At 37.2% G+C, this 20,937-nt stretch overlaps 1 protein-coding gene across 1 annotated transcript in view; it reads left to right on the top strand.

Moving 5' to 3' along the window:
• The window catches only part of BAZ2B (bromodomain adjacent to zinc finger domain 2B), a 167,369-nt gene that overhangs the window by 86,254 nt on the left and 60,178 nt on the right, over positions 1-20,937 (top strand). Inside the window, exons 3-7 of the mRNA XM_026087565.1 lie at positions 4,041-4,229; positions 8,606-8,758; positions 9,970-10,163; positions 18,651-18,860; positions 19,496-19,894. Of these exons, the coding sequence (XP_025943350.1) occupies positions 4,041-4,229; positions 8,606-8,758; positions 9,970-10,163; positions 18,651-18,860; positions 19,496-19,894 (1,145 nt within the window). The remainder of the gene's footprint in view (positions 1-4,040; positions 4,230-8,605; positions 8,759-9,969; positions 10,164-18,650; positions 18,861-19,495; positions 19,895-20,937) is intronic.

Below are 20,937 nucleotides of genomic sequence, written 5' to 3'. Positions count from 1 at the left end.
CAATTCCGAACAGTGCCTAAAGGATAGAGGGGGTTGTTTTCCTCCTCTCTTCAAGAAAGGTGTTTACTGAAAATTCTGCCGGTGCTGTTTCTGTGTGAGGGTAAAGGGGCAAATTACTTTAGGTGCAACACTCCTCACAGTGAGAGAATTTTTACATACGTGAATGTGATCCCCCCAAGATACCTAGGGGAAGTGTTTGTGGTTTAATAAACCACAGCAAAGAGAAAGTCAAGCTGGCTAGGTTAACCACTACCACTTGTGCTGGTGATCCATGAGCTGATTAATCCTGTTGAAAAGTACAGTAAATTGGCCTGCCCAGAGGTTCATAGCTAGAGTGTTTCTGGCAGCTTTTAGTTGTTATTTCAGAGCTAGCTTGGGTCTCTACGTATGTGTAGACAAAGGATCATAAAACATAATTCAGTTTGCAGTGGACCTCAGGAAATCCTCTAGTCCAACCTTCTGATCAAAGCAAGGTCAACTGTGAAGTCGATGTCTTTATTGTACTGGGGGGCTAAACAGTATGTAGTTGTCTAAATGTGATCTGAAGAATGCTGAAAAAAGGGGCATAATCACTTCCCCAATCTCCTGGCTGTGCTCCTGTTTATACAGCCCAGGATGCTGTTGATCTTTGCTGCCAGGACACACCGCTGGCTCGTGTTCAGCTTGCTGTCTACCAAAACCTTTAGGAGCTTTTCTGCAGAGGTGCTCCCCAGCCAGTCAGTCCTCAGCCTTTATCATTGCAAAGGGTTAATCCTTCCCAGATGCAGGACCTTGCATTTGTCCTTGTTAGGACCTTTTGTAAGGTTCCTGGCAGTCCCTTCCTCCAGCCTGTCTAGGACCCCCTCATAGCCTTGTCTTTGAGTGTATTGACTGTTCCCCTGAGTTTGGTGTCTTTCATAAACTTGATGAGCACTCCATTGCGTCCTCTGGGTTATTGATAAAGATGTTAAGCAGGACAGGTCTCAGGACAGACCCCTGCAGCGCTCCCACTTGTCACAGGCATCCGGGTAGAGTAGGACCTGTTAACCATTTTCCTCTGAGCCTGATCATCCCACCAGTTTTTTACTCATCTAGTTGTCACCCTRTCCAGAYKGTAACRTCCTAAATTGAATACAAGAATATTTGTGGAAGACAGCATCAAAAGCCTAGCTACAGTTGAGGTAAATGCCATCTCTGCTCTCCTCTTGACCGCAAATCCAGTCGTTTTATCGTAGAAGGCAATCAGGTTGTCAGGCATGATTTACTCTTGATAAATCTGTGCTGACTGTTGCTGATCACCTTCTCCTTCACATGCCCACAAATGTGTTCCTAGAGGGTTCACTGTATGATTTTCCCAGGGATCAAGATTGGGCTGCCTGGCCTGTAGTTCCCTTGATTGTCCTTTTGGCCTGTTTTGAAGATGGGTGCAACATTTGCCTTTCTCCAGTTGTTGGAGACCTCCCCTGGTCTCCATGACCTTTCAAAGATGTTAGAGAGTGGCCTTAGCCTTACATTGGTTGGTTCTCTAAGCATGTCCTGATCTGGTTAGAAACAGTGACAGTTAGGTATATGATGATCATAGAAGTTTTCAACATGCCTACTATGTGCAGCAATGATGGGAAATGCATCATCATGGTATATAGCCATACTAGTGTCAAAAGTCATATTAGAAAGTTGTTCTGGAAGCTCATACAGATTACTAGAAAGAAGCTTAAAATGGGCTTTATGCTTATACCTGTAAATAGTAGCAAATACAGAGAAAAGATGTCAATTGTAAGGAACAGTAATAGCACAGAACACTGTCAAGATTTCTGTAAATTAGGAATTTGATTTAGAAGCGAAAAAGAAAATCCATAGTCAATGGAAAGAACATTTTTTTATTCACTACTAAATATTTACTATATTTTTAAGTATATGTATATCTGTCACGCATGTAAAATGGCATGTGAGGTGTTTAGGTTCTAAATATAAGCAAGTTATAAATAAAGTGGTCTTATATACATGTGGAAGTAGAGAAGGAAGTGGTTGTGGTAGTACAGATTCTTGTTATTTTCATGTATTATGCATTGAAAGGTCAGGACAAGTTTTCTTAGCTGTATAGATTTAAAAAGAAAACAAAACCAAAGCTGGTTCCTGGCTCTTAAGAAGTTGTAACTGACAATATTGACAGATTAAAATTGATACTACAAAGAGAGGTAATGGTATGAAAATAAGGTGAAGAACTGTAAAAGGAAGAATTTCTGAAAAGAGGAATTTAAATGGTTGGAATGGAATTGATTAGTGTGTATTTCTGAAGCATGGCTTTGAAATTAAAAAAAAAAATCATTGGGATATTGTCTTGAGTTTTCAGTGAGGAGTGATACAACAACAGGTTTTTATCAGTCTCTGCTTTTACATGCTTAATGTGCCTGGAAGATCATAAGATCCCGGGAAGATTCCGGTTGGAAGGGACCTCAGGAGGTGTCTAGCTCAACTTGCCGCTCAAAGCAGGATCAGTCACAGGGTCACTCAGGCCTTTATCCAGTCAGGTCTTGAAAGCCTCTGCACAAGCTCTCTGGGAACCCTCTTTCACTTCGGGTAAATTTGCTAAGAGAGAGAAGAACCAAAATACCAAAACAAACAAAATAATGAGAGGCCTTCATGTAGTCTGACCAAAAACCAGTTTCTCTGTGTTTTGTTCCAGTGGTTCCCATCTTTTTAAATGTGTGTATACAAATTCTAAATGTTTTCTAATAGAAATGCATGCCACAGACCCCTAAGCTTATTGACACTAGACTTTTGTTCGTTTGTTTTTGTTTTCTGAAGAGTGCCTAAGTCACAGATTGAAGACCTTTTATGTATATGGCTGTTTCTTTGATTAGGTAGCTCTTCTTTGTTTTTCTTCTTAAAAGAGGACTAGACAGTTGTTTGGACATGTCTCTCCTACTCAGTTCCTTGACTTTTTAGTACATTATTACTCAAGTCCATCTACTTGAAAGATAACCTCTTGCAAACAAGTATTTTGAAAAAAGCGTTCTTAGCTGTAAGTTAGAGGCTATCAAATACTACCCCCCCCCCCAAAAAAAAACAGTCTTCCAAAAATGAACACTAAACAACTATGACATATATGTAAGCTTGTAGCTTTAAATGGACTGCTTAAGTCACTCAAACATGACTTTTTTCATGTCAAACAAAGTAATTTAACTTTTCCTCTTCTTTGGTCAAGTATTTTATGAGTTTTAAATAAAGTTGTGAACTTCAGAAATCTTCAGAAATTATAGACAAGTGAGCTATGTTTAATGTAATGTAAATTATATGGGACCTTAGCTAAAAAGATGGAACAAAGTATTTTAGGAATATAGTAGCAGTTTCACAACTTCTACAAAGCAAAATTATTGCCTTTCCTAGAAATTCAATTTTGTATGTTTGTTATCAGAAATGACTGAATATAGAAGTACCAAAGGATACATAATTTGATCGTGATCAATGAAAATTTCTTTAAATTATTTTCTAAAACTTGATTACACACATTTCATTTTAGATGTCAAAAAGACTGAAGAAGTTGCAGAGTTTTGAGCTCTTTCTTTAAATTTCCAGAACATGTGCAAGGTTTTTTGTTGCTTTGTATATTTCCTTATTAGTTTGTATAATGTCTGGTTTGTAGGCCCCTTTTGATCTCTGAAATGGGGAGTTTTTATATATATTAAGAGTAGATACATCAAGTAGTTCTGCTTATAAAAGGATCTTCCTCTGCTTCTGAACCCACTATGTTAAGGAAAGAGGCTATTTTCCTCTTCTAACAGAAACTGCCATGGAAAATATATGTTTTTTTCCACTTTTACTTAAAATATCTTTTGGTAGGGTTGTTAATATTTTCAGATACGTTCAGTGTTATAGGAATAGAATGGCAATAGTAAAAGATACTATGTGTAAAACTTAATGATAGCTTCTAAAATACAAAAGCTTTTTAATAAGTTTTTTTGGTGTTTTTTTTTTTTCTTTTTTTTGACTTCAGGTTGGACTTCACATGATGTAGCGTGTGTTTTGATAGTGCAATTTTAAGTGTTGTTTTTTCCCCTCAGGACATACATTCAGAACAGCTGGGGATCAGCCGTGTAACCTGTCCACTGTGTCGAGTGCCTTCCCAATGGTCAGCCACACAGTCTTTGGTCTGCATGCAGCCAGCTCAGGGCATTCAGAGTTTGGTGGCTTGGGGACACTTGGTACACCCACAGCCTTAGCAGCACATCCCCAACTAGCGCCTGTTCCAGGTAAACATCTGTTACAAAGAATATTAAACTTCAGAAGAGGGTTAACTGTCCTCATCCCCCAGGCAAACTTTGATTTTGTTTTACATCAACGAGTAGGTGGTTTCAGTTCTCTCGAAGCTACGCTTGGTTTAAATCCAGAACAGTCTTGATAAGAGGAAAGAGATGCATGGTTTCAAATTTTCTGAGTTTCTCGGGAACAGTTTTTCCATAGTGGTCTTCTAAGGACCGTTTAAATCCAAATAGTACATAAGATTATTTATTCTTTCCATCACAACATAACATCCTTCTTCATTACATGGATGTGTTGATTGCCTAACCTCAATTTTAAAAAGTAGTCAGCGAGTACTAAGACGGGACCTGTTCTCCTTTGTAAATGTGGTTTTTGTCTGTTACCTGTACTGGTGGAAATTCTATTCAAACTTGGAAAAGTTTCTTTTTACTTGTTTTTCTGAGTTCACCCCGTGATTGATAGATAAGAAGACTCAAGCGTTTTTCTACATCTGTTGATGATAGACCATGAGAAAGTCTCAAAAATTCTTAAGACACTTTTTAGCGGAGAATCAGGAGTCTAAATGGGTTTGAATGTTGATGAAACAGAAGCCTAAGATATAACTCATGCATGTGCATGTACATCTGTATGTTCTACGAAAGGGTGATGATGCACGTAACTTTGAAGGAGGGGGTGATTTAACCCTGTGAGCATCAATGTGGAGCTGTGCCTGAACTAGACATGTCTTAGTTTATAGGCAGTTGCGCTGCGGCGCGAGTATTCTGCTCTTGGAGTGCTGTGGCTCAGGAGACCATGCTGCAGTACAGAATATACCCCGGGTAAACTGTTGCTTTTTCTCTGGCCTACAAATACCAGGTTGTAGGAAACCAGGGAGATTCAAACGCGTGGAAGTACCGTAGAGTTATCATTTGGGTACTGTTTAGGATTGTCCAGCGTGAGCTATTTGCACTTGTTTTTATTCATAATTAAATGGGGTTTTTTTGGTGGCACCTTGTAAGTTCAGTTTAATGGATTTTAGTAGTCTCCCACTCTTTAAAATTCCAACATATTGCAAGAGATAGGTGCATGCAAAATAATGCATCTAACTTCCACCTCAAGGTGTCAGTTACTGAGCTAGTGTTTTCCTGTGTCTTGCAAACTTTGTAAATCTTACCCCTGAGGAAACAGAGCTTTCTAAAATACATTAAATATTGCAGTGCATTCTCCAAAGTACTTAATGATATTTTCTTAATTTATTTTTTCTGTAGTTTGAAAAAAAGTTTTCTTTATGAGGAGGAGAGGTTCTTTCTTAAAGAGAGACCCCCCCCCCCCCAGTAAAATGGAGGGGAGCGGGATTATGTACTGGTTAAAAACCTAGAGCAAATATATCAACAAGTTCTCTTAGTATTTTTTTAAGTTTTATTTGCCGTGAATGACAATGTTTTACTTATTGTGCTAAAGGAGCAAAAGCAGAACTTTGTTACTGGGTGGATAATGAGATACTATATACATACCTAAACAAAGCAAAAACATCTGGAAGATACACATGCAGAGATGAAGTAAGGAGGGGTAAAATTCTTCAAAAACCAGGCACTACTGATCCATTGGTATGATGTATTAATTCACTAAATGTATTATTTCATGAAAAAATTCAATGATTTTTTGTATATAAAATCATTCATTCAGTTCAGTAACAGACATATAATAGGTATTAGTGCAGTAAAATAATAAATACTCAAAGCTTTATTCTAAAAAATGGTAATTGTGCATGGCTTCCATTGACTTCAGTCTACTCTGTAAAATAAACTTCCTTCATTGCGAAAATTTTAATTTTGCTGAAGTAGGAATGAAAGAACTCTGTGCATCTGACAATTATCTGGCCTTCTGTGATGTTCTTAAATGTTTCAGTTAGCAACCGAGACACTCCTGTCTGTAACGGTGCTTTTTTGATTAAGTAAGTAAGCGTGTATGTTGGAAACTATGAATGAAACTATTTTCGTTTACTGTCTTATTGTCTTGATAATACAATACATAGTTAATGTAGGAAGTTATCTTAGGCTACCTAACTATTTGTAGTATTGTAGGAGTGATCTATGTTGTTTTTACAATTTCAATGTCCATTTAGATTGGCAGGTTAAGGTTTGGTTTTACTGGCGCTTCGAATGTCATTTATGTATTCATTCATAGTCCTAATCAGTGCATGCAACATCCTTATTATTCTGTAGCTAATGTTCACTTTCCTTCTTAATGTTTATTTTATAGGAATATGAAATAAAAGCCTTAAAATTTGTTAGACTAAATCTAGCTCAGCTATACAGTATAGTTCTTTTAACCACACAGGTAATGCATGTGTGTAAAATGCAACAGAATTTCTATTCTTCTGGCACAGTTCTCATCTTGATAATGTACAGAACTTGATATTTTTCCTTTCAAGGAGTGAAGCATCCCAGTGAGCCAAACCACAAGTTTTGTGCATTCTGAGCTAATCACAGGGAAATTATTTAAGGTGCTGCTGCATTGAGTGAATGTCACAACCCTGTCTTTTTCTGGGTTTTATAAAATGGTAATTGTATATAAGAAGCCCTAAAGAAGCAATTTTCAAGAGGAGGAATGCAGTCAAAGAATCATAGAAGTCAGAAAAGACTTACTTTTTACCTAGTGCTTCCTGTTACCTTTGTAGATTGTTCCTTCCTATGTAGTTCCTAGTGTTTTAATGTTGTATCATAAAGTTTTCACTATATGACTGGAAAGTATACTTACAAATCTGATATTTCAAACATAAAGAAGCACAGTGTTTTAATAGCTTTTTTGTATGAATGAACTATGCTAAAACATTTACCTTTGCTACCTTTTGAAGACTGTCACAAAACTGCATGTCCAGTGTAGGACCTGTATAATCACCATCTCTTCCAATAGTTTAATTATTTTATATTCACTTGCTTGTCAGATTTAGGTTTAATATAGTTGAAACATGTTTCTAGCCTTTGTCACATTTGCATTTATCTGTTATGTTTCTGATTCTTCTGTTTTTGGTAATGTGATATAATGTCTGGTTTGGTTTTGGGTGGTAGTGGTGTTAGTTTTGAGAGACATTTGCAAGAGTATTTTTTTCCTGACAAAATATTAATGAGTTGGGTTTTTTTCTCTCTCTTTTATATTATTTTCAAAATGGGATCTTCTTGTAAGAGTTCTTTTTTCCTTTTAGAAGGATTTGAAAAGATTCCACTTGAATTATACTTCATGTTTTGGTCTCTTGTTGAGTAGTAAACATGTTCATTCCAAAATGTTGTCGCCACTGCAGCGACTATAAAATATGATCCTGACACTGAAGAAGTCCCTTTGGGTAAATCCATGCACCCTCTTGGGACTCCCATGTAAGCACAGAATTATCATCAAAGCGTAGTGCACTGTATCTGCCTCTTACGTGGCTGTTTAGGAGTGCCTTACAAACAAAATATAGTTAGCTGGGTCTGGCAGAATCTCAAAAAAATCTGTATTAGAGGGTTACATAAAAACTCTGAATAGTTGCTGCTGCTGCTGCAAAGAACTTCTGAATTGGAAATTTGTAGGGACCATGTCAAATCACTTAAACTTCATTTTCTTGGGGGGGGGAGAGCGGGAACTAATCACTTAAGATGAAAGTTAGAAACAGCAATAGAAACAAATTTTATAAGTATTAGACTGTTTTTTAAAGGAAATCTTTATTTTCCGCTAAGCCACTTGAATTTATGTAAACAGCAGCGTATCACAATTTAGCCCCATATCTGGTTGTGCAACAGCTATTTTAGTAGGGATTTTACAGAAAAAAATGAACAGATTGCGTTTTTCAGATCCAGTGTCAAACTCCAGGGTAGAAACCTCTCGGAGCAGGTATAGAGCTGCTCAGTTTCTTACATGAAATCGGTCAGTTCATGAGGCACTGCTTCAGATTTGTTTTTATGATGGAGACCTTGAGTGTTTCAAGACTGAGATTCAAGAGGTAACTTAAAGCCATTTTGGTTTTCCATAGTCCTGATTTAGGAAGTCTAGTAGGTAATAATGAATGTTCAAGAGTGACCTGTGAGTATTGATCTTGTTTGTAAGATGTGCAGTTTCATTGTGGTGTGATCACATTTGTATTATAGCTTCCCATCTCTCCCCCCTCCCCCAAATACGTATAGTAAAACTGCATTGAAATCTTTACCAGAATGAGTTAAAAGACAATAATTCCCACAGAAAATCCATGCAATTTATGTTAATTGTTTCAATAAGAGTTGTATTTTCTTCTTGCTCTCCATCAGAATTTATATAAATCTGCTCTAAATTATGTGCAGGAACATGCTTACAGAAATATCTAAATATATGGTTGGAACAACTGAAGTTTGTTTTTATTTTCCTTGTGGTACAGAATGGTGGAGAACAGCGGATGTGCACTCTCGTACCGGGGCAGCTTTTTTCCCACCACTCTTGGGAATTCCACCACTGTTTGCGCCTCCTGCTGATTCTGCTTCATTCCACTCAAGAACTACAGGGAAAAATAATCGAGGCAGTGTAGAAAAAGGTAACAGCTGAAGTTGTAGTGTGAATAAATTTGTATTTAACTGGCACATTTGCAGAAAGAAATGGAATTTGAGCTTTACTTTTCTTTGTCGTCATTCTTCCCATTCCTAAACAATTCTTTGAGTTTAATTTTGTCAGCTGAGTATGAGATACAAATATGGGCTGTCAATAAATAACTAAATACCTTTTCTACTAACGTATTTCCCCTTCATTATCCTTTCATAGTTTGTCTGGGATTGAGTAGTAAGAAAGGTTTTTCTCTTAAAGTTTGTGGGTTGATTTTGGAGTCCGTTTACTTCCATAGTGAATACCCTTCCTCTGCATGGAGGAAGCAGGCACCAGGTAGTTGTTTGTTGGGTGGGTGAAGGTACAGAAGGAGGGATGGGGCTAAAGGATCACAGGAAGGTTAGCCCAGTGACATCAGAAAGCTTTCTTGCCTTTGAACCAGTCTTATGTAGTGGTATTGCACCTCTTTTGAAGATGCAGTATAAATTCATTTCATGTACCATCAAAGCTGCTTTTTAAAGCTTTGGTAGCTTTTAGGAACTGATGAGTTTTCCAGAATCAATCTGATAAGGGTTCTGGAATTGTAGAATAGCACATTTGTGTGGATTTGGATATCTTCATGAAAGCCATGTTTCTTGTTAGATAATTAAGCAAGCTAGAACGTGGATGTTATTTCAGATAGGATTCCCACAACTTCATCCCCCCCATTTACGTATCCCCACACTCTTTAAATTTCTTAGGCTTTGTACAGTTTTCTCTGGAGCTGGTTGATACTCCAAATTGGAAGCAAACTGTCCTGTGAGATTTACTGCAATGTATATTTTGGGTGTGTGGTGTGTGCTGGTGTATGCCTATTTTCACTTCAGCATATCATTTTCTGCCCCTGGTTAAACTCTGAGATAGCTTGTGTTTGAAAACAGACAAGTTCAGATTTTTTTTTTATTTATTTAAGAGAGTTAAAATATCTGCCCTTTAAATTATGGGTGCTCCACCCTTTGTGATTAAAATAAGTCCATGAACAACTCAGTGATTCTTGGATAGCAATATATTTTTTTTATTTGAGTCTACGATGGGAGTAGCCTATAGCTGTCTGGCATCTTGTTACGCTTTTGTGCAAGCTAGGTTAGTGTTACTAGAACATCTCAAAGAAAGTGTCTCTAATTTTAGATTTTGTAAATGTCACTTTTTAAAATCTGTCTTCTCAAGGCGTAAATGGATCACTGAATGGGAACAGTGCCACTGCGGTATCTGGTATCAGCACATCTGTACTGTCAACTAGCATTGCCACATCTGCAGGACAAGCGAAAGCTATAACCTCAGGAGCTGGAGGCCGCAAATATAACCAGGAGCAAAGTAAAAAACAGGTTTTGGATGCCAGAGCTGACAAGATCAAAGATAAGGTAAATATACTTAAACTTAGTGTTCCAACCAAAAAAATTAAGACAGCAGGTGTTCTGATTGTTCATGCAATAGCTTTTTTTTTTTCTGTTGATTATGTTTATGAGCCAAAAGCTACCATTAACACTAATTACACTAGATAATAGTTGTACTGGATAACATATGAGGGAATTTATAATATCAAATTTCAGAAGCAAATAAAATTTTTAAGCCTTAAAAATATTTCCAGGAGTCATTTCATATTTATAAATGTTAATGGCCCTGATTCAGCCAAAAACTTAACCAGCTGTGAAATACTGAAGACATGAGTAGTCTCACTGAGTTGGTAAAGCTGCTCGTGTACTGAGCCAAACAGTGCTTGAAAACTTTGCTGCTCTTGGAACCAAAATCAGTTATGTTCAAACACAGGAGATTGGATACCAGAAATTGATTAGTGTCAGATTAGAAGCTAAGGAAGTTACTCCATACTAGCAGTATTCCATACTGTTCCTTCCTCTTTTCCATCATGGCATTATGTACAACCCTCAAATCCGAATGTTCCTAAGTGAGATATGGGCATTCTCAAAGCAGAGTGGGTGTTTGCATCCAGCTAGCTGCATGAAAATAGCTGTTAACCCTAAAATGGTTAATTATATTTTTCTAGTGATAGGGTTGTTAGTATATTGACGATAGGGAAATTATTAACATACAAAAGAACAGTTTCCCTGAAAAAGGTCTTCATATGTTCAACCAGCAGCAACTTTTGAAGGTGTGAAGATAGCTGGAGATGTTTAAGAAAACTTTGTTGTTTTTTTTTTTCTCAGTATGATAAATAGCTGTTTGTTTTCTGAAGCTCTTCTTGTAGCCTGGAGATCTATGTGCAGAATGCAGCTTTGCTTCTATGATGCAGAAGTAAAGCATTTCCCAGATGATGTCTGTGCTAACACTTGTAGAACTCTGTGTCAGATGTGTTTGCTTGTTACTGTGGCTACGCAGAATACCAAATAAATTACCATCTTTCAGTATCTCCACATCCCTTTCCCAAAGTTTTTATCTTAAGTAAATTAATGAGAAAACTCTTCTCTGTTAACTTTTTTGTCACTTGTCTTATTCAAAAAATTGAACTGGCTTAGTTATTTGTTACTATGCATGTCACTGAAATTTTTACCTCTTATTGTTTTCAAATTTCAGTCTGGATGTTCATCATCATTTGTCTCTTTTGCTTTGTCTTATCTTTGTTCTTTAAGTACCAGTTCTATATCCTTGCTACATTTTCTTTTGAAACAGGTGCTAGCTGCGAACTCCAGTTTCAATTTGCTAAATACTGATTGGCTCTAGAAGGAGGAACTGCGCATTCAATTAGTGTATCTCCTTTCTTAAATTTGTTTGTTGTTGTATCTTAACTGTTGCATCTAAAGCTTTTATCTAATATTGATAAATTTCAGGTTGTCTGAAGTTTTGTTTCCTAAGCTTTTTGTAGTAATTTTTTAATACTAGATGGGATTTTTGTTGTTCCTGATCTTATTCAAGTAAAATATCCTGACTTTCTAGTAGTTTGTCTATTCTGTCCCTCTTAGCCTTACCTACTTGAAATTTCTTTTCCTCAGAAACATCTTGATGTGATCAGTATTACTTAATGGAAGATTTGAACAACCTTTCCAATCAAAACATACAGAATGCTCAAAATCCTCCTCCTCTTTCCGACTTTTTGCATTTAGCCCTATTACCGTTTGTGTTTCTGAGTGTACTGGTCTTCCTTACTCCTCCTGCACAGACTTGATCATGCAGTCTTTACTCTTTTGAGTTTGTTGAGAGTGCTCAAAAGACCAAGTATCATAAAGGCCCATTCTGTCATGACCAAATTTTGTGAAAGCCCATTCTGTTATCTTATTGTTTGTATGTGATTAACTGAGTGTCCTCAAGTAATATATACATACGAGATTAGTGATTGTCATTATCATTTTAAAGAGAGGCTTAGAGGTTAATAAATTTAACCGAAATTAACTATATAAGAGAATACAGGATTGAAGCAGAATTATAAGGGTTGTTTTAGGCATTTTGAAGATCTTTGGAGAAAAGGATGTGCCAAAATAAGGATTGGATCAAAAGATTGGATTAAAAAAAATCAGTACAGAGCTCAGTACTTTTTTCCAGTAGGTTAGAATAAGGCCAGAACTGGAACTGAGCCACTCTAAAGGCAGAAGATTAAGCAGGAGGCAGTAGAAGGATGGAATATTTCATGGTGGGATATTTTGCCAGTATAATCATAGATTTTGAAAATGGCCTATGGATTGGGGTACTCTTTGAAATTTGCATGGCGCCTTTAATAGAGAAATTAATTAGGTTCCACAGGATAATAAATTTATCTCTGTTTATGAAATAACAAATACAAGGCGTTTCTCGATTCTTTATTGATGCTTATGTATATATATATTAAACTAATATGAAGCATATTTTTAAGGGAACTTCTTGAATAATATTCTTAGGCATTATACATGAATATGTTGCCATCTTAGCAAAAGCAGATGAGTAAACACAAATCAGGACAATAATTGAAGTGAGAGAAGGGCTAGAAGTTCTCAGATAAAGATTTAGTTATCTTCAGTATTTTAGTGCTCCCACAAATGTTCTATTCTTAAAATTCAAAGCATGACAACACTTGCCTCTTTTTTTAATTATTTTTCTCTCCATAGGAGATTTTACTGAATAGTTTATTTTGAAACAATTTAGTTCTTTATACCTCTCCAAATGTTCTTTTCTTTGGGGTTTTAATTTTTAGTATTCCTCCTTTAATTTCTTTAATCGTGTTCTGGGCTGTAATTTTCTTTGGGAGTTGATGTTTTAATTGAAGCGTGTCACTTTTCTTGGATAATATGTTTTTTAAGCTTTCTCTCTAAACTGTACTGAAGTTCTAAACTGCTGATTCCCTAAAGGCTAAAAGGAGGTCGTAACGTACGTGTGCACTCCTTGGAGTCCGTCCTGGCCCCTGAAATAGTTTGTCCCGTTCCCTTTGGGTTATATCCAGCCGCCTGTCATTTGGGTCCTGCGGTTAGCGGTTTCGCTCCCTGTTGCCTTACGCGTTGTTAGCGTAATCCCAAAGCCCCTGGGGAGGGCTGGAAGGAAGCTACCGCTGGAGGCAGGCCCGGGCTCCTTGTGTGCATTTCTGCTTGCCCGCTGCAGTTGCTCTAACTCTGCCTTTTCTTCCATTCCTGACATATCTGTAGGCAACCGTTTTAACAGCCCTTTGATCTTCTTTTCATGACCAGCTTATCAAGTTTTAAAAAAAATCTTCTTTGCCTGTGTTGTACCTAAGGACTTAGTTCTGGCTGTTTGAAGGAACACCATATGTAAGCTGTTATTCACTATTTACTCTTTAGATTTGGGCTCTCATCCCATCTAAACCTCAAATTAATTATTCTAGGCAAACAGTACACAATTGAAAAACTATATATATGAATATTCATAACCAAATGAGTATTATAAGAAACTCTAACAATTAATATTGCCTGTTAAAAGTGAACGTGCAATCTGTGTTTTATTTTTTCTTTGTACTGGTCTGTGTTCTTAGATTTTTAAAAGCTGCTTACATCTTTTTGAATGTTCTCATCATCTTTGTCCTGTTTGGTCTCTTATATGGGTAAATAAATAAAGGGAAATGACAGAGCTGTCACCAACCTAACTGTTTTTACAGCTGATGAAAATGTCAAGAGTTAGTTTGTGTAAAGTTTTCTTCCTGGTTGAATTCCAGTTTCATTGCCCTACTATTTTAGGGATTCCTAAAGTGCAAGCTGAGTCACTTGTAGTGTATGGGGTTTTTTTGTTGTTTTTGTTTTTTGCCTGCAGTGGTGAAAGAGACTTCTGAATAGTAGCTATCTGTGGTGGAACCATCTGATCTTCAAAGCTGTAGTTTTTAGGTGGTCTCATCCAGTTGCTTGGGCCTTGGGTGTGTTTTTGATCTTTCAGAGCACTCTTCATATCAGGCAATGATAAACCAGAATCCCTCTAAAACGTGATTTAAAAATTGTGCCTAATCCTTACTCATCATTGTATATCTGAGGCATGTTGCATTACATCTGTTGAGCATAAAGATATTTTACTGAAAAAGGATTTTGTTGTAAGGATTTCAGTCTGAGGTATCATCCATCCGGTGACTCCATATGTACAAAACTTGAGTAACTGCTGTACCTTTCTGTATGGCTGTATTGTGCTTCCCCAGACACTGGAACGCTGATGACTTCAACATGCTTTTATTCTCTTCTTTTGAAGCCTGCCCTGTTCGTTGCTGAGTATAAGATAAACTGAATAAATAAATATTCTTTATAAATACAAATTCATCTGATTGTGCTGCTTCAGCCTCACAAAAGACATGTAAAATGGGCTGCCCTTCTACTGATGCCCTTCTGCTGATTGCATAAGGAAATTCTAGGATAAGGAAGGCCAGTATGATTTTTACATGCAGTAAAACAAAAGTCTCCAGGAGGAGAAGGCATAGCTGGTGGACTTCTGTCTCATGTTTGGCCTAAAGTCTCCTACCATTGTTGGCATTTGGTGAGAAAGGAAACAACCCCAAGATCTTTTGCTGGGGATCTAGTCGTTTATCTATCTAGATTCCAGGATTAGGGTCAGGAAAGCTGGACTGTTAACCCTACTCACATCCTTCATCTTTAATATCTCCTTTTGGCAATTATCATGTTGCATTTCCTTCATAAATATCAGTACTTTGAAATCACGATTGGAATCTTTTTATACCATCACTCTAATCACTCTTTTATGGGACTCTCCCACTGGGTGATTAGGAAGGGCTGCTTTTTTGCTACTCTTATTCAGTCTAGATAACAATGGACATTTTCCATTAGCATAACCATCCAGCAGATTTTCTAGTGTCTATAAACTAAATCACAAAACAGCTGAGGTTGGAAGGGACCTCTGGAGACTGTCTAGTGCAACCTTTCTGCTCAATCAGGGTCAGCTAAAGAAGGTTCCTCAGGACTGTGTCCAGTCAGGTTTTGAGTATATGCAAGGATGGAGCTTCCATAATTTCTCTGGGCAACCTTTTCAGGGATTCGACCGCTCTAACAGTAAAAAAGCTTTTCGTGTGTTCTGATGGAATTTCCTGTGTTTCAGTTTATGCCTGTTGCCTCTTGTCCTGTCACTGGCACCACTGAGAAGAGTCTGGCCCTGTCTTCTTTATACCCTCCCATCAGATATTTATAAACATTGATAAGATTCCCCCCTGAGCCTTCTCTTCTCCAAGCTAAGCAATCCAAGCCCTCTCAGCTGCTTCTTGTATGGGAGATGCTCCAGTCCTTTAACCTTCTTAGCACCCTTTGCTGGACTTGCTCCAGTATGTCCATGTCTTGTACTGGGGAGCCCAGAATTGGACACAGTACTCCAGAGGTGGTCTCACTGGTGCTGAGCAGGGGGGAAGGATCACCTCCCTCGACCTGCTGGCAATGCCGTTCCTACTGCAGCCCAAGATACTTTATCACTGTTTTTTCTCTAAGCTATTAAATTGCTATCCCCTCTGGTGAAATCCAGCTAATCCAACTTCTATTGGTTTTAGCTATATCAGAAGAGATTCTGTTTGTTTATAAAGTAAAAATGCTGAGGAAAGCTGCTGTATTTCACAATGTAGTTAAGTTTCTGCTATGTTTCTAGACATTTGATTGCTTTCAAATTGTATTGATTTTTATGTCAAAATGTCTTTTCTTATGTGGGTGGTTCTCTTTTGAAGTGGTGCATCCATGTTCTTCCTGTATTTGAATTTATTACACTTAAATTATTTCAAAGCCAAGCACTGTAGCTAGTTGTCCTCCTTTGTGTGTCAGACTTCTGTCTCGGATGTGGCTAAGAAGAGCTTGCACCTTTATTTTTTGCAATAATGTTCCTGACTCCTTTCTTGGTGTGATAACTTTCCTATTCTCTTGTCTGCACCATGAGAGGATAGCAGGACCACAGAGATGACTAAGGGACTCTTATGAGGAGAGGGTGAGAGAGATGAGACTGTTCATCCTGGAGAAGATAAGACTCAGAGGGATCGTATCAATGTGCATCAATATTTGATGGGATGGTGTCAAGAGGACAGGGCCAGACTCCCCTCAGTGGTGCCCAGTGAGCGGATGAGAGGCAATAGGCACAAACAGAACCCCAGGAAATTCCACTTGAACCCAAGAAAACACTTCACTGTGAGGGTGGTTGAACACCGGAGCAGGTTGCCCAGAGAGGAGGTTGAGCCGCCATCCTTGGAAATTCTCAAAACCCAACTGGACACGGTCCTGAGCAACCTGCCCAAGCTGACCTGCTGGAGCAGGGGGGTTGGAGCGGGGGATGTCCAGCGTCCAACTGCTCTGTGGTTCTGTGAAAAGATAGATTCATGAGATACAGTGGCTAGTAGTTGGTGAGCGAAAGTGAACGCAATCAGCTGAGTAAGCCTGTTCACAAACTCTTCTTTTGCTAGATGGTTCCATACATTTCTGAAGAAGTCTAGGTTATCAATATATATTTCAGCAGCACCATGAATAACTGGATATTTTTGGTTTTGGAAAATGAATTTGTTGCATTGTTTTGGATGTTTCCTCTTTAACCTACAGTGACAAATAGAGAACTATGAAGGGAAAAAAGTAGAATACAGTCCTAGAGATGTGATTCCAGGAGGCATTTTTACTTTAGTCCTTCAGGTTACAGTATTGTCCTTCATTTTATGACCCTAACAGTAATGAACAAATATTCTACATCTGTGCCAAATATTAGACAGGAAGATAAAAAGATATGATGTAAAGGAAACGTTAATGTGATGTAAAGTAGGTCAGCCACAAACATGCATGACCTACCATAAGCAGGTGCAGTTTAATTAAAGCTGTTACTTTATATATGTCTGCATACATTCAGAATGTAGTCACTCATCTGTAGTACCAACTGACACCTTCTTGAATTAAACAGTGAAACAATATATCCATATAAATACACTTAAATTCTTAAGATTTCTCAACAGTTAAGCAATGCATGTTGACATGAAGTACCTTTTAATAGCAGTAAGTACGATGATGTATTACTGTGTTCACCACAGATAAATGAGAAAGAAAACCTAGTTCTAAAAAAAAAAAAAAAAAAAAAATACAAATACCAGCCAATTGACCACTGCAGATGAGGCATAATCTTCTTACAACTTTCATGTTTAATAGTTATTTCCAAGTAGCATCCAACAAGGTAAATTCATTCCCACTTATAAGTAAGTTTTATGTGCTCCAGATAATTTCAGTAAGTTTATTTTTTTTTTAAAGCCCTTGTTTTATAATATACTTGCCATGAACAAGATAGACGTGAAAAGTAAACCATGTCAATATTGTTTTCTTAAAAAAAAAAAAAAAGTATTTCTAAAGAACAATTTTTTTGATGTTCCCATTTCTGTTGTAATCTAGAATTGCTGCAGCTTTTTTGCTCTCTAGTCACCTGTTCTTGCTGTCCAGTATAAGGCATCTATCTTCCTTTTGCCTAATTTCGTCTTTACAGATTCCCTCAGTGACTCCATGTGCGCTGCTTGGATGCTACATAACACTTCTCTGTCGCTGCCCTACATCTGTAATTGTTTCATCCAGTTCTCCACCTTCTGACAGCATTCTGCCAGATCTTTGCTTATTTAATACACTTTTTTTTTAAATGAATTAATGCATATTTTCATGCATCTCTCACATAGTCTCCATAATAACACTGAGTCTACATGCATATCCTTCAAATCTTTTTGTAAAATGCACGTATTCCTTTTAGTTAGTTTCCCAAAAGCTAACTTTCCTCATCTATTGTATTTTAAAACCTGGTCTTGCAGTTTCAGCACTTCACAGTTCCTGTGTTTTTGACACCTTTCTTTTTTCCTCCCTCTTCAGCAGATACTGTTTCTGTTGTTTCATGGAAATACTATGTAAATCTGTGGTTCTTCACAAGAAGAAAGTAAACATAATGTAGTTGTCAGAGTATTTCAGGAGTTGTTGGTTCATTTTTCAGAAGCAGTTCTCAAAAGCAACTTGTTGAATATATTTTTTTCAATAGCCAAAACATAAAATATTTGAACAGCATGTACTGTGAAATTACATGTCAAGTAATGTAGTTTAAATGAATGTGTCATTGAAACATCTTGATTAATACAGTATGTCTTGTTCTTTCAAAATTATTTTAGAATAATGCCCTGGTTTTTAAATGTGTTGGAAGAAGTACGTTCTTCAGATGTTTGCTGGACCTGAATTCCAGACCAGTTTTCTAGGCCTGAATTTGATACGATGCTTTTGAAGTGTAGTGGTGCCCACTATTCTGACAGTGTATGTTGTCCCAGAAATGTTTTGGTGGAATCTTGCAATGTGTTTTATTATTCATCACCTTGTGAACAACTTCTTTCTCCTTTTTGCTAAGACCCTCTTGAGAATCAGGTGTGTTCATGGGTTCCTGAGATTAAGCATAATGATCAGATGATGCAACGGGTTAAAGGTGAACCATTAATAGAGCATTCATCTTCCTCGTAGAAACCTAGGAAAAAAGCCGTGGAAAGCTCCAGTAACAGTGACAGTGATTCGGGCTCCTCTTCAGACACCTCAAGTGAAGGCATAAGTAGCAGTGACTCCGATGATCTAGAGGAGGATGAAGAGGAGGAAGAGGAAGACCAGAGTGTTGAAGAGAGTGAAGATGATGATTCTGATTCTGAAAATGAAGCACATCATAAAAACAAGAACAAGGTATGACACCTCATTGCTGCTAAAAGTCTTGTCACTGGAAGCTGTTTGTGAAAAATTGATCTGTTAATGTTTGTTCCAGTGAGTAATTGTTTACTTACGCATCAATGCAAGTTAGGAGTGCTTCTTTTCGTTTTAGTTTATGGGTTTTCTGTATGTTTCTTCCCCCCTCCTTTTTGCGGTGGGGGAGTGGGGAGACTAATAGTTAACAATTGGTAGCTCATTAGTTTTGATATAAAGTAGGAAATATTTAAATAAAAAGAAATTAAGTGCTGCATGCTGATAGTGTATTGGAATTGTGTCTTTCTGTGGATACTGCATTTTGTTTGCAGTTCTTTTTTTTCCCCAGTAAAGCAATTAATCTTCCTCAGTAGCCAGTAGAAGAAAAAGAGATTTACAGTCAAGAATACATTTCAAAACAACCATGTTTTAGTACTGTTTCTCTATAAAACAGTATCTTCACGTGGTGAAGTTATTTGGGAAAGGAAAGACTAAACAATAAAATGTAAGGTTATTTTAAAACTATTATTGTTCATTGTCTGTCAAGAATAATGTAACTGTTTTATGAGGATTGATGATGTAATTTTTATTCAGCATCTTTAATTGATCTAATATAAACAAAAATACATATTTTGCAGGTGCTAATGCATAGTGGTGTAACAGATATGAAAACAGATGGACAAAAAACACATGAAAAGTCCCAAGAAAAAAGAACACACCAGCAGATACCTCTTGTGTCTGATTCCCAGACTCACTCACCGTTCCAGTCCCAGCAGAAGCAGCCTCAGGTTTTGTCACAGCAGCTTCCCTTTATTTTCCAAAGCTCTCAGGCAAAGGAGGAATCTGTGAACAAACACACAAGTGTAATACAGTCTACGGGACTGGTTCCCAATGTGAAACCTTTGTCTTTGGTAAATCAAGCCAAAAAGGAAACCTATTTAAAACTTATAGTTCCTTCCTCTGCTCTACTCAAAGCAGGGAATAAAAATACCTCTGAAGAATCTACCCCTTTGACCAGTGATGTAAGATCGAAACGGGTGAGTCAAAGTCACCAATAACTTAATTATTTGTTACCTGTCATCTTCTTAACATCTGTTCTGTCATCTGTTGTGAAGCTCTCTGAAATGTTTTGAAAAATATATGTGCATTTATTGTCGAATAACGCTTATTCTGACATGCTTAGAATTGATGTGAATCTGTGAATGATGTAAATTAGCTAAGTTGTGTGGATTGTTGTATGTACTGAACTATTTCATTTTTTCTTTTTTTAGAGCAGCAAATATTATGCTTTAATTTTAGAAATGGTTCACTATACAGTACAAGTGTCTTGAACTATTCTGTTAATTTATCTTGGAGAAAAGCAAGTAATTTACTTGGTGATGCATATGTATATGTGCATATCTGAATGTATACATGATGCAGTTACATATGCAGCTTATTGACACATAATGCTGAACTTTAGTTTCATGCTCATTGCATAGTAAAGTTCTACAGATCTTTTGAAAGTCAACCATATACTGGTAAGAGTACCTGGAAAGATATATGCCAAGGCTCACCTCCTCCAAATATATTTCAGCTGAGAAACTCTTACAGATTTTATAAGGAACTACATGTCTGAATACTTATGTGGATCTCTGTAAGTCCCGTTGGTTTGTATTCTGGATCTAGCTCTCAATGTGGCAAAAATAAAGAAATGCGACTATCTCAAAATTAAGTTACATAGACACGTAACCTCTTAAACATATTTTAAAAACTTGACCTTCACTTCCGCAAGTGGTGATGGACCCCAGTGCGGTTATTGAGTAAATATTTACCCATGTAATTATTAGGGGCCTTAATTTTTTAGGGACACCTCAGTACAAGCCATTGGCATATAAAGCAAAGCAGCATATTGTCACTTAGGAGCATGTTTTTTTCCTATACCAATGGACATGTGGAGACATTTTTGAAGGGCAAGATGTACATTTTTGAATCTCTAGGAGTTATCTGTAATCCTTTCTTACCAAATTGAATGTTGCCCAGTGACAGGACAAGAGGCAATGGGCACAAGTTGAAGCACAGGAAATTCCATCCAAACCTA

The sequence above is a fragment of the Apteryx rowi genome, unplaced genomic scaffold (genome assembly GCF_003343035.1).
Source record: "Apteryx rowi isolate R43461 unplaced genomic scaffold, aptRow1 scaffold_720, whole genome shotgun sequence".
Taxonomy (NCBI): domain Eukaryota; kingdom Metazoa; phylum Chordata; class Aves; order Apterygiformes; family Apterygidae; genus Apteryx; species Apteryx rowi.
The sequence above is the reverse complement of the archived record's forward strand: the minus strand, read 5'-3'. Positions and strand labels throughout refer to the sequence as shown.